Source organism: Lithobates pipiens, unplaced genomic scaffold, assembly GCF_037356315.1.
Source record: "Lithobates pipiens isolate NorthernLeopardFrog02 unplaced genomic scaffold, aLitPip1_a1.2 Scaffold_19, whole genome shotgun sequence".
Classification (NCBI taxonomy): domain Eukaryota; kingdom Metazoa; phylum Chordata; class Amphibia; order Anura; family Ranidae; genus Lithobates; species Lithobates pipiens.
In genome coordinates, this window is record NW_027507764.1 from 222,396,901 (window position 1) to 222,411,944 (window position 15,044).

At 42.5% G+C, this 15,044-nt stretch overlaps 1 protein-coding gene across 1 annotated transcript in view; it reads right to left on the reverse strand.

Annotated features, from left to right (window-relative positions):
* The window catches only part of ITGA9 (integrin subunit alpha 9), a 569,728-nt gene that overhangs the window by 186,514 nt on the left and 368,170 nt on the right, over positions 1 to 15,044 (reverse strand). Inside the window, exon 17 of the mRNA XM_077491718.1 lies at positions 10,035 to 10,111. Within this exon, the coding sequence (XP_077347844.1) occupies positions 10,035 to 10,111 (77 nt within the window). The remainder of the gene's footprint in view (positions 1 to 10,034; positions 10,112 to 15,044) is intronic.

Here is a 15,044-nt window from a genome sequence, read left to right on the forward strand (position 1 = left end):
ACACCTTCTGACTTTACAACCACTTTAAACATCCACAGTTTTGGGACTATTGGGGTGCTTCAGAAGAAAATTAAAGGCACCTCTATTTTCCTTTATTTAACTATTTCTGTCAGTTAACCTTAACCACTTGCTTACTGGGCACTTAAACACCCTTCCTGCCCAGACCAATTTTCAGCTTTTGGTGCTCTCACACTTTGAATGACAATTACTCAGTCATGCAACACTATACCCAAATGAATTTTTTGTCCTTTTTTTCCCACAAATAGAGCTTTCTTTTGGTGGTATTTGATCACCTCTGGGGTTTTTATTTTTTGCGCTATAAATGAAAAAAGAGCGAAAATGTTGAAAAAAAAACGCATATTTCTTTGTTTCTGTGACAAAATTATGCAAATTATTAATTTTTCGTCATAAATTTTGGCCACTATTTATACTGCTACATATCTTTGGTAAAAATAACCCAAATTAGTGGATATTATTTGGTCTTTGAGAAAGTTAGAGAGTCTACAAGCTGTGGTGTGAATCGCACAAAATTGATCACATCTGATGTACTGGTGGACTATCTCACTTCTTGCGACCCGAACAAGTCAGGAAAGTACAAATACCCCCCAAATGACCCCTTTTTGGAAAGTAGACATTCCAAGGTATTTAGTAAGAGGCATGGTGAGCTTTTTGATGTTGTTATTTTTTCCCACATTTCTTTGCAAAATTACGATTTTTTTTTCCACAAAATTGTCATTGTAATATGTTATTTCTCCCACATGGCATGTGTATACCACAAATGACACCCCCAAAAAAATTCTGCTACTCCTCCTGAGTATTACAATACCACATGTGTGGGACTTTTTCACAGCCTGGCCACATAGAGAGGCCCAACATGCAGGGAGCGCCGTCACATGTTCTAGGAGCATAAATTACACATCTAACTTGTTGACTACCTATTACACTTTTGAAGGTCCTGGAGCACCAGGACAATGACACGTGGCACTGATGACAGATGGCACTGATACGTGGCACTGATGACACTTATACGTGGCACTGATGACACGTGGCACTGATGACAGATGGCACTAATATGTGGCACTGATGACAGATGGCACTTATCCGTGGCACTGATGACACGTGGCACTGATGTCAGATGGCACTAATACGTGGTACTGATGACAGATGGCACTAATACATGGCACTAATACATGGCACCGATGACAGGTGGCACTAATACGTGGCACCGATGACGCGTGACACTGAAGACAGATGGCACTGATAAGTGGCATTGATGACACGTGACACTGACAACAGATGGCACGTGACACTGACAGGTGGCACTGATGACAAATGGCACTGATACGTGGCACTGATGACAGATGGCACTAATATGTGGCACTGATGACAGATGGCACTATGTGGCGCTGATGACATGTGGCACTGATGACAGATGGCACTGGGGACAAATGGCACTGACAACAGGTGGCACTGGGGACAGATAGCACCAACAGGTGGCACTGGGAACAGATAGCACTAACAGGTGGCACTGGGGGCAGGTGGCTCTGGGGAGGATGGCACTGGGGTGGATGGCACTGGGGGAGGATGGCACTGGAGGAGGATGGCACTGGGGGCAGATGGCACTGGGGCGGATGGCACTGGGGGAGGATGGCACTGGGGGAGGATGGCACTTTTTTTTTTAACTTACGGCCGATGCAGCCGTTGATCTCTCCCTTCTCACACGCTGTCTGTGTGAGGAGGGAGAGCGGCGCTGAGAGATGATCTCATATGTTTACATATGAGATCATCTCACATTAGACACGCCGATCACGCTGTAAACGCCCGCTGTGATTGGCCGTTTACAGCGATCTGTGACTGGCTGTGTCCGAGGGACACGGCCAGCACAGAACTTCGGGAGCGCGCATTGCGGAAGTAAACAGGAGGCCGTTCAGGAACGGCCTCCCGGCAGTTAGCGTCCGCTCTGCAGCCGTATTTCGGCTATAGGGCGGGCGCGAAGCAGTTAATCTCTGTTCAGACTAATGTTAATATTCTGCTTTCAAAATATTACGTAAACATCTTATATAAGATAGTAACTTTAATAGTAATATATTCTTCTTGCCATGAAAGTTCATATTGAATGATTATAATGAATGATTTAGTAAGGCTGCTTTCAGATTGAGGCGATTTACAGGTGCTATAGAGCTAAAAATAACGCCTGCAAAGTGCCTCTCCTCTCACTCCAGTGTGAAAGCCCAAATGCTTTCACACTGAAGAGGTGCGCTGGCAGGACGTAAAAAAAAAATCCTGCAAGCCTCTTTGAGGTGCTGTAGGAGCGGTATACAGTGGTGTGAAAAAGTGTTTGCCCCCTTCCTCATTTCCTGTTCCTTTGCATGTTTGTCACACTTAAGTGTTTCGGAACCTCAAATCAATTTAAACAATAGTCAAGGACAACACAAGTAAACACAAAATGCAATTTGTAAATGAAGGTGTTTATTGTTAAAGGTGAAAAAAAATCCAAACCATCATGGCCCTGTGTGAAAAAGTGATTGCCCCCTAAACCTAATAACTGGTTGGGCCACCCTTAGCAGCAACAACTGCAACCAAGCGTTTGCGATAACGTGCAATGAGGCTTTTACAGCGTCCTGGAGGAATTTTGGCCCACTCATCTTTGCAGAATTGTCCTAATTCAGTTACATTAGAGGGTTTTCGAGCATGAACGGCCTTTTTAAGGTCATACCACAACATCTCAATAGGATTCAGGTCAGGACTTTGGCTAGGCCACTCCAAAGTCTTCATTTTGTTTTTCTTCAGTCATTCGGTGGTGGACTTGCTGGTGTGTTTAGGATCATTGTCCTGCTGCAGAACCCAAGTTCGTTTCAGCTTGAGTACACGAACAGATGGTCGGACATTCTCCTTCAGGATCTCTTGGTAGACAGCAGAATTCATAGTTCCTTTTATCACGGCAAGTCTTCCAGGTCCTGAAGCAGCAAAACAGCCCCAGACCATCACACTATCACCACCATATTTTACTGTTGGTATAATGTTCTTTTTATGAAATGCAGTGTTCCTTCTATGCCAGATATGCTTGGACACACACCTTCCAAAGAGTTCCACTTTTGTCTCATCGGTCCACAGAATGTTGTCCCAAAAGTCTTGGGGATCATCAAGATGTGTTGTGGAGAAATTGAGACGAGCTTTGATGTTCTTTTTGCTCAGCAGTGGTTTTCTCCTTGGAACTCTGCCATGCAGGCCATTTTTGCCCAGTCTTTTCCTGATGGTGGAGGCATGAACGCTGACCTTAACTGAGGCAAGTGAGGCCTGCAGTTCCTTGGACGTTGTTGTGGGGTCTTTTGTGACCTCTTGGATGAGTCGTCGCTGCGCTCTTGGGGTAATTTTGGGCGGCCGGCCACTCCTGGGAAGGTTCACCACTGTTCCATGTCTTCGCCATTTGTGGATAATGGCTCTCACTGTGGTTCGCTGGATTCCCAAAGCTTTGGAAATGGCTTTATAACCCTTTCCAGACTGATAGATCTCAATTACTTTCTTTCTCAATTGTTCCTGAATTTCTTTGGGTCTCGGCATGATGTGTAGCTTTTAAGGATCTTCTGGTGGACTTTACTGTGTCAAGCAGCTCCTATTTAAGTGATGCCTTGATTGTGAACAGGTGTGGCAATAATCAGGCCTGGGTGTGGCTAGAGAAATTGAACTCAGGTGTGGAAAACCACAGTTATAGTATGTTTTAACAAGGGGGGCAATCACTTTTTCACACAGGGCCATGATGGTTTGGATTTTTTTTCACCTTTAATAATAAACACCTTCATTTACAAATTGCATTTTGTGTTTACTTGTGTTGTCCTTGACTATTGTTTAAATTGGTTTGATGTTCCGAAACACTTAAGTGTGACAAACATGCAAAGGAACAGGAAATGAGGAAAGGGGCAAACACTTTTTCACACCACTGTATATGCCGCTCGTACAGCACCCCTGCCCATTGAAATCAATGGGCAGCACCGCTAAAGCTAATGCAAGCAGACACTCAAGGTAAATTCAATCAATCCCTCAAATAGCTAAAAACATGTAAACAGTGCTGCGCAAAAAATATTAAATGTCCATAATCTACGGGAGACAATCCAAAAAGATGCAAGTGGATAGATGTAGATCAATAGGTCTGGTATTTAGTGATCCCTTCACCACATAAATGGATGGCCTCTCACCTCCAACCTTCGACCTAAAAAGGTCACTATGCAGTAAGCGATCGGTAAAACCCACAAATCTTGCGACCTTCTGTCTATTGCAAATCACTATGCAGTGAGCGAATGGTGAAACCAACAGGTCCTCGTATCATAATAATATCGGGATCCCAAGTTTCAAAAAGCCATATGTAAAAAAGAACATACGATCTAATGCTCTCTGTATTGCATCTTTAATAGTATAAAACTAAAAAAATTGCACTTACAAAATGTCGCACTCCAAGCTGAGTGCTAAGCCGAGAGCATTACATGCAAGGATGGGAGAACACCTCAGTAATATAAAAAGGGGTGTCAAGACTCATAGTGTATCATGGTATTTTAGTATGTGCCATATAGGGACCCCAAATGTCTGAAATTTTGGGGCATTGAAAAAGTTCCCCGGCATTGGAGAGCTAGCCACTATATCCGGCATTTGAGTCGTAGAGAATCGTATTGGATTTTTGAGACTAAAGTTATGACTCCTGCTGGAATGAATGTTGATTTTGACCTTAATTGTTTTATTTCTAATAGATAATTTTATATTGTTTTTCTTTTTTCATATGTTTGAAAGATAATTTTTATATTTTTTTATATTTTTTTTATATGTTTGATAAGTATTATTTACCAGTGTGATGGTTGCGGACTGACGTTTTACATTTTAGAATATTACTATTACTAAACTTATTATCTAGAGTGCTCCTTTAACCACTTGCCGACCGCCGCACGGCGATATACGTCGGCAGAATGGCACGGGCAGGCATATGGGCGTATATATAAGTCCCTGCCTTCCCGCGGGTGGGGGGCCCGATCGGGCCCCCCCCCCGGTGCCTGCGGCAGTCGGCATTCGTTCGGGAGCGATCCGGGATGAGGGGGCGGCCATTCATTCATGGCCACCCCCTCGCGATCGCTCCCGACGAAATAGAAATGCTCCGTGACATCACTTCCTCTCCTCACAGGAGAGGAAGTGATGTAATCTCTCCTCCGTGTCGGTATTTTTCGTTCCGGCACCGAGGAGAGAGGATCGGTGAGTTGCACCAACACACCACACGTACAGTAGAACATGCCAGGCACACTCACACCCCCCCCTTTACCCCCCGATCACCCCCCCAATTACCCCTGCCCCCCCAGTCACAGTGACACCAATTGCATTTTTTTTTTTTTTGCATTGGTGTCATTTGTGACTGTAATAACTGTTAGGGCAGTTAGGGTTAGCCCCCTTTAGTTCTAAGGTACCCCCCTAACCCCCCCAATAAAGGTTTAACCCCGTGATCACCCCCCGTCGCTAGTGTCACTAAGGCTGGGTTCACATTGCAGCGGTTTGAGAACGGATGTGATTCGCACCGCACTGTAGTGCAAATCACATCCGATCTCTGTGCGATTCGAGTTCAGCCATACAGATAGTATGGCTGAATTTGCGTCGCACCCGCCACAAACTCGCACGGGACCCTTTTTTTGGTCCGCAGCAGAATCGGATCGCATGGGTGTTCACACCATGCGATCCGAGTTTGCAGATCGCACTGCGATATGCGAACTGATCTGGGGGTGTCATTAACATTTCACTGACACTCCCAGCAGTTCGCATAGGGTAGTGTGAACTGCCGCCGGGAGGCATGCGATGCGGGAACCCGCCGCGGATTCGTGGCGTTCCCGCATCGCTCCAGTGTGAACCCAGCCTAATAAGCGATCGTTTTTCTGATCGCTGTATTAGTGTCACAGGTGACGCTAGTTAGGCAGGTAGGTATTTAGGTTCGCCGCAGCTTTTTATAGCGCCAGGGACCCCCATATACTACCGCATAAAGCCCCCTGATTGCCCCCTAGTTAACCCTTTCACCAGTGATCACCATATAACGGTTACAGGTGACACTGGTTGGTTAGTTATTTTTTTATAGTTTCAGAGCACCCGCCATTTATTACCTAGTCTCACTAGTGTACCCCTAAATTTAGGGGTATCTACTTTCCAAAATGGGGTCATTTGGGGGGCGTTTGTGCCATCTTGGCATTTTATGGCCTTCAAAACTGTAACGCCCTTAGAAAGCCTGAAGGCGGTGCTTGGTTTTCGCCCCGTACGCGGCTAGGCTCCCAAAAAGTCCCACATATGTGGTATCCCCGTACTCAGGAGAAGCAGCAGAATTTATTTTGGGGTGTCATTTCACATATGCCCATGGCATGCGTGAGCAATATATCATTTAGTGACAACTTTGTGAAAAAAATAAATAAAAAAAAAGTTTGTAATTTTCCCGCAACTTGTGGCAAAATATAAAATATTCCATGGACTCAACATGCCTCTCAGCAAATAGCTTGGGGTGTCTACTTTCTAAAATGGGGTCATTTGTGGGGGTTTTGTGCCATCTTGGCATTTTATGGCCTTCAAAACTGTAATAGGTAGTGAGGAGTGAAGTCAAATATTTACGCCCTTAGAAAACCTTAAGGCGGTTCTTGGCTTTCGGGGCCCCGTACGCGGCTAGGCTCCCAAAAAATCCCACACATGTGGTATCCCCGTACTCAGGAGAAGCAGCAGAATTTATTTTGGGGTGTCATTTCACATATGCCCATGGCATGTGTGAGCAATATATCATTTAGTGACAACTTTTTGAAAAAAAAATAAAAATAAATTAAAGTTTGTAATTTTCCCGCAACTTGTGGCAAAATATAAAATATTCCATGGACTCAACATGCCTCTCAGCAAATAGCTTGGGGTGTCTACTTTCTAAAATGGGGTCATTTGTGGGGGTTTTGTGCCATCTTGCCATTTTATGGCCTTCAAAACTGTAATAGGTAGTGAGGAGTGAAGTCAAATATTTACGCCCTTAGAAAACCTGAAGGCGGTTCTTGGCTTTCGGGGCCCCGTACGCGGCTAGGCTCCCAAAAAATCCCACACATGTGGTATCTCCGTACTCAGGAGAAGCAGCAGAATTTATTTTGGGGTGTCATTTCACATATGCCCATAGCATGTGTGAGCAATATATCATTTAGTGACAACTTTGTGTAAAAAAAAAAAAAAAAAAGTTTTTTTTGTCATTATTCAATCGCTTGAGGCAAAAAAATAAAATATTCAATGGGCTCAACATGCCACTTATCAATTTCCTTAGGGGGTCTACTTTCCAAAATGGTGTCATTTGGGGGGGTTTTGTACTGCCCTGCCATTTTAGCACCTCAAGAAATGAGATAGGCAGTCGTAAACTAAAAGCTGCGTAAATTCCAGAAAACGTACCTTAGTTTGTAGATGTGACAACTTTCGCGCAAACCAATAAATATACAGTTATTGACTTTTTTTTTACCAAAGACATGTGGCTGAATACATTTTGGCCTAAATGTATGACTAAAATTGAGTTTATTGGATTTTTCTAATAACAAAAAGTAGAAAATATCATTTTTTTTTCAAAATTTGCGGTCTTTTTCCATTTATATCGCAAAAAATAAAAATCGCAGAGGCAATCAAATACCATCAAAAGAAAGCTCTATTTGTGGGAAGAAAAGGACGCAAATTTTGTTTGGGTACAACATTGCATGACCGCGCAATTACCAGTTAAAGCAGCGCAGTGCCAAATTGTAAAAAGACCTCTGGTCATTTACCAGCAAAATGGTCCGGTCTGAAAGTGGTTAAGTGAGACGTCCATGTCTCCTACAGGCCCTTTAGGTGTTTTGGTCCCTCTCTTATATATTACGTTTTAATGAATTGGCTTTCTTAGCAATTAATGTAATATAAATTGCGCTAAAGGATCGATAAGGGACACTGTTTTTGGTATTTATATTTTACCCTTGTCACCAATGTACGAAATTGGAGCCAGTAATTTATGATTATTGGTGATTAGGCCGTGGCTTCTGGGTTCACTGATAGGCAGACTGTGGGTTTCTATGGTTATATATACACAATTGCAGGACATCTGCATACACCCTGCCCTGCGCTGAGGAAGGCCCGCCTACGGATGTAACGCGTATGAGGGGTCAGGTGTTACGCATGACGTCACCCGCGGCCATCTCATCGGATTGATACACATTGTAACCTGGATGCTTAGCACTCGGCTTGGAGTGCGACATTTTGTAAGTGCAATTTAGTTCGTGTTATACTATTAAAGATGCAATACAGAGAGCATTAGATTGTATGTTCTTTTTTACATATGGCTTTTTGAAACTTCGGATCCCGATATTATTATGATACGAGGACCCGTTCACTCACTGCATAGTGATTTGCAATAGACAAAAGGTCGCAAGATTTGTGGGTTTTACCGATCGTTTACTGCATAGTGACCTTTTTAGGCCGAAGGTTGGCAAGAGGCCATCCATTTATGTGGTGAAGGGATCACTAAATACCAGACCTAATGATCTACATCTATCCACTTGCACCTTTTGTCTCCCATAGATTATGGACATTTAATATTTTTTGCGCAGCACTGTTTACATGTTATTAGCGGGGATTAAAAGCTCCCCACTATCAGCTGAAATGTGCTGCAAAAATGACAGTAAAGCGATACTAAAAATAGCAGCACTTTACTGCTGACGCCCCCAATGCCCCAGTGTGAGAGTAGCCTAAGGCTAAAAATAGCGGCTCTTTTAACCCCCGCTAATGGCTCAAAAAAGGGTTAAATGTGCCCACAAAGTACTGCTGTAGCTCTTCAGCGTTGCTGCCCATTGATTTCGATGGCCAGGGGTGCTGTAGGAGCGGTGTATACACCATTCCTACAGCGCCTCAAAGATGCGGCTTGCAGGACTCTTTTTGGTGTCCTACCAGCGCACTGCTCTAGTGTGAAAGTTATCTGGAGTGAGAGGAGAGGCTCTTTACAGGCACTATTTTTAGCGCTATAGCATCTGTAAAGCACCACAGTGTGAAAGCAGCCTTACAATTTATGAAAGATAGATTTCATACTATAGGCAAAGCACCCATATGACTATGTTCACTAATCATCATTGCTTTGATGATTCCCGAGTCTGGCTCGGGGTTCCCGAGTCTGGCTCGGGTGGAAGTTTTGTACCAAAAGCGGTAACCCCGAGCCAGACTCGGGACCGCATCGCTGAATGCAGGAGGAGATTACTTACCTTCTCCCCTGGATCCAGTGATGTCCCTCTGCTGTACGAGCGGCTCGTCCTCCGCCGGATCCATCACGGAGCCTATCTCCGTTCCCTGCGAGCGTTGCGACGCATGGGAACTGAGATCGGTGCCAAATTCAAAAAGTGAAACACACAGTATACATACAGTATAATGTAATCTTACAGATTACATTGCTGTATGTAATTATTTCACACCCCTTTGTCCCTAGTGGTCTGCCCAGTGTCCTGCATGCAGTTTTTTATTATAAAAACTGTTCTTTATGCCTGAAAAGTGGAGATTGTCCAAAGCAACCAAAACTGTCACTTTATATCAAAAATTATTTTAGACCAGCTAGAAAACAGCGATAATAAATTGGAATCACTCGCAGAATTGAGCGATAGCAATTTGTGGGGAGATCCGTCATCAAATACTGAAAAGTAATGACAGTGACAGTTCTGCAACTGAGCAAATTTCAGTGTTTTTGATTTGATTACATTATTGAATAATAATTATTATTATTATTATTATTATTATATTATTATTTGGTATAATTATTTATAGTTATTTATTATATTATAATTTATGATTTAATTTTTCAAACTTTATCATACCCGGGATGTCTGCTACACTCTGGTTTGAACAGATTGAAGAGAGTTATTCCTAAGAATTACAGGACTACAATATAAAACGCCAAATTTTTATGCAAAATAATTGTACCGCTTTTAGCACCTAAAATCTGAAATAATCATACCGCCAGGGAGGTTAAACAGATATAAATCACAGAATAATGCATCACTTACCTAGACAGCAGTAGTTGGCCTTTTAGATGTAAATCAGCAGGGCAGTCATCAGAGCGACAATTCCTTTCAAAGAACGTCTACAAAAAAATAAAACAGACTACATTATTAACAGCAGTTCAAATAATACTATAATTCAGTGAACATTCAGAGTAAGTGATGAATTGACTGTCAGTGGAAAACATGTCCTGATGACTTCAATGTATGACTGGCCTTTAAAAGTTTAATTTTAATGTGATTAGCATCTACATAGAGATCAGCGAGCACTACTAACAGTCATGTCTACTGAACAAATTCATTCAAAGTTGAATTCAACTCAAAATGAGCTTACCATTTCTGAAAAGAAAATTCCTTACCAATGTAAAAATGTAAGAAAGGAGAATATTCCAAAATGATCCCTTAGATGAAAAAGATGTTTGGACCAGCATTCGGTGATAATGGTATGGTTTAATAAAGGGGAACTTTAATCCTTCCACTTACCAGATGTTTGGTTGTCCTTAAAGCAGAACTCTGCTCAAAAGCAGCAAGTTGTCACAGCTGAGTGCCCATAGTTAAGATGCTGCTACAGAGGACCAAAGACGCCCCCCCCCCCCCAGGTTGCACAGTTCTGGATCCTGGTAAATGTGAGTGTTTATTAAAATCCTCCTATATGAGTTGTACCTGTTAATTTATAGCCATCTTTCCCCTATTCAAAGTGCAGAATTTATACAGTATCTCTAAGCTCTGAAAAGAAGGGGACAGAGAGCTGAAGTTACAGCAGAGAGGAGAGCTCTGCTTGCTGATTGGAGGGAAGGGACACACCCCCTTCACACAGCACACAGGAACAGAGCTGAGGCTATCAATCAGCTGGAGCTCTCTCCCCTCCCCATTTTTCACTTGGTGTCGGGAATACTTGTCAGAAGTGATTCATGCTAATAGCAGAGGAACGAGGCAATGGACAGAAATGACACTTAGTTCTCTAGATAGACACGCACACATTACAGAGGGATATGTTTTGTTCATATGTCATGTCTGAGGTTTACAACCACTTTAAAAGTCAGCAGCCACAGTTTTTGTAGTTGCTGGCTGTTCATTTTCAGAAAACCAACTGGAGCCCCTCTTTATTTAAGATATTTACCCGCCCAGCAGAATTAGCATTTTCCTGCTTTGATCTGCTTCATCTTCCTCCATAATGTCTTCTGAGGAAGGCTGCTTCTTCTAAGTTTAGTCAGTCACCTCCCAGTGATGCACTGACATGCCTGCCCTCCGCTTCTTTCATGAATTGGAGCTGATGCACGTCACATATCCCAGGAGGCTCCAGGAATGCAGCATGTCATTCTGACCTAGGCCAGAATAAAGGAGGGGGCAGGGCAGAATGTGAACAATGAAAAATAGGCAAATAAATAGCAAAATAAAAAGGGGGGAGGGTTGGAGGGTAGGAAAGTCAAATTGTGGAGTCAAGTTCCACTTTAATCTATTTGGAAACTGCAATGAGCACTGGCTAATATTCTGTTTTATGTGCTGGCAGTACTTTAACGTCTTGTGTGTAATTTTGTTCTGGCTCCCAACACTTCAGTCACTCTGAGTTTACTGTGCGATTTAATTATGGTGAAAAATGCTACCGAAAAAATTAAACAAAGTCAAAAGTTAAGTGGATATCCTATTGCTTAGAAAAGCAAAGCTGTTAGGTTTCTGCACAATCCAAGATGATCTAAAGAAAGGAAGTGTTTCATATCCACAATGTGAATTGTTCATATTCTTGATTAATCTGCAACTTTTACTGAAAAATATTTTTGGCAGTGACTTCATTATTGGCTCTATCTACATTTCAGTACATGGTATCTGCCAATTTATGAGGGTTCTAGGTGTAAGCTCAACTCTATTATCCTCAGCCCTCCTTTCTTTCCACAGTCCTCAATGACCGATGGCCAGGTCAACTAATGCCGCATACACACGATCGGACTGTCCGGCGGACCAGAGTCCGTCAGACAATTGGATCGTGTGTGAGCTCCAGCGGACTTTTTCTTCCCAAAATTCTGGCGGACCTAAAAATAAGACTGGCTTTAAATTTTCCACCGTACTCGGATTTTAGCAAACAATCCATTCGTCTGTGTGCTAGTCCGATGGAATAAAACCGACGCTAGGGCCACTATTGGCTACTGGCTATGAACTTCCTTATTCTACGTCATCACGTTCGAATCCGTCAGACTTTTGGAGTGATCGTGTATGGCCAAGTCCATTCGTTTGAAAGACTGGCGGACCTCAGCTGCAAAGTCCGTCGGATTGTCCGCTGGACCAAGTCCGTCGAAAAGTCTGGTTGTGTGTACACGGCATAACAATCACCTCATCAATTCTCAATATCTGTTGCCCAAAAAGTATACTCAGACTACCTTATCACTATACAGCTCAAGTTTAAATGTTCCTACTTTCCACAAAACCTGCTATTTTTCTTCCAGATTAAAGGAAGTAAAGGCAAAAAAAACACACCCTGTAAGGCAAAGGCATAATGAGCTAGTATGCATAGCATACTAGCTCATTATGTATAACTTACCCGAGAACGAAGCCCCCGAAGCGGTCCTCTGTCTTCCTCTTCACCGCTGCCATGTATCTCGGAGCGACTTCCGGGTCTCGTTGCTCCAGCGCTGTGATTCCCCCGGAGCCGCGACGACGTCACTCGCAGCATATTGCCACGATCTGCAGCCTGCCCAGTGCGCCTGCGCGCCGCTGTGCTATCTTCGCGTAAATATCTCCTAAACCGTATAGGTTTAGGAGATATTTCTTGGACCTACAGGAGAGCCTTAATCTAGGCTTACCTGTAGGTCAAAGTGGTTTGTAAGGGTTTACAACCACTTTGTAAGGGTTTACAACCACTTTAAGTCCTCACAAACAGCAATCAAATAAAGTGATTTGTCTAGCTACATTCTTGGCAGCTACTATTGCTGAGTAAAGCTAATTAAGCAGTTTTAAAAATCCCACTTTAGACAGTCATAAGATTGTCAAGCCATCTCATTATTCATCAGATTGGTATTAGTCCATGCAGAATGTTCTGCAATTTGAACCTTATGCCAGATTTTTGCCTGGAATCATTAATGTTAAACTCTAAACATAACATATGTACAATTTTGATTTAGTTATATCTTCAAATCACAGATAAATAGAATAATATCTGTGTATACTGTATATCATTGAAAAAAATACAATAATAATAATAAAATAAGGCTACTTCCTGATAGCAGAATAAGGAACGACATTCTTCCGTTTCTTGTCCAGTGTAAATCTTTCTGCTTGTTTTTCCCACATATGCTAAGCTTACTTGGGCAATACACCACTACTTTAATTTAATGGGGTGATTTGCTAAAAGTAAATAGTCTGTTCATTTTGGAAGGGAGGTTGTACTTTGCAAGGGTACCATCTATTATCCTGAGCTTGTTGAATGAGGTAAAGTTTTGCTGACTTCCATGCAATCACATGCAAATAAAAATGCTGGGTTTTTTTTTGTTTTTTTTCTTGCACGTAATCGGGCATTCTTTGCAAATTGAAATTTCACCACATTCATCACCAAATTACCTTGCAAAGTTAACACCCTATCTGCCTTTGATAACTCAACCCCAATGCATCAATATATGTGACATGAGGAAATATCAGCAGGAGAATGTCAGAAAGGAAACCCACCCAAAGGTTATAAGATGTGACAATCTTTACTGCAAGCTTCCAAATTTTGTATAAACAATCTAAGTCATGGCCAAATTCACAGTTCCCAAAAGCAAATAACTTACAGTTAAGTAACAAGTCAATCCGTGCTAGGACTTTTTAAACAAAAGATTTCCACTCTAATTTCAGAACAATCCAGATTAATAGCTATTACTTTCTACTGCACTCATCTACAGTATAGAATAACCTGAATGAAGCACTAGGCACTTACTATGTTGGCTGAATGGTAATACTGGTAATTACTTTTTTGGCAAGGCCTCCAACTGTCCCTCTGGGGAGCGCCACTCCTCTAGTGCACTACCCATGCAGACTTTCCCAACACCTGCAGTCTAGAGGAACACAATGGTCTGCAACTGCCAGTAAATTCAGACCTGCTTTAAGCAGAGGTAAAATTGCTGATAGGTAGGCTTTTTATGACAGAAGAGACTCTGTTGGTCCCTTCTGTTATAATTTTTATGAGTGTTCACTGACCCACACATACGGGGGAGTTACATTTTCACAGCCTGGCCAATCAAGATGACTGAAGACTCCTAACCCAGAAGAAGACAGGGGGAAGAAGAAAGCACCTGTGAAGAGGGAAACCTTGGCTGTGGAATCACGGGAGAAAGTAAGCACCGCAATGTGCAGATTTCCTAAATATGCTTGAACATTATGGCACAAACAGGCCCCTAATGTCTTGATACTCCTTACCACAAGATCTCAGCTCCTATACCAGAGTTTCTTGCCAGCAAACACAATAAAGACATATTTATGGAGCTGTAGGGTATCCCATATAGAGCAGGCTGGTATACAGTGCATCCGGAAAGTATTTACAGCGTTTCACTTTTTCCGCATTCTGTTATGTTACAGCCTTATTTCAAGATGAATTAAATGCATTATTTTGCACAAAGATCTACAAACAATATACCAAAATGATAATGTGAAAGACGTTTGAAATCTTTGCAAATTTATTTAAAATAAAAAAAAATGAAGCACCTTTGGCACCAATTACAGCCTCAAGTCTTTTTGAGTATGATGCTACAATCTTGACACACCTATTTTTGGGCAGTTTCTCCCATTCTTCTTTGCTGGATCTCTTGGGTTCATGTCTGGGCTCTGGCTGGGCCACTCAAGGACATTCACAGAGTTGCCCCATAGCGTCTCTTTTGTTATCTTGGGTATGTGCTTAGGATTGTTGTCCTGTTGTAAGATGAACCTTCACCCCAGTCTGAGATCCAGAGTGCTCTGTAGCAGGTTTTCATCAAGGATGTCTCTGTACCTTGCTGCATTCATCTTTCCCTCAATCCTGACTAGTCTCCCAGTTCCTGTTTTCCCAGACATTCA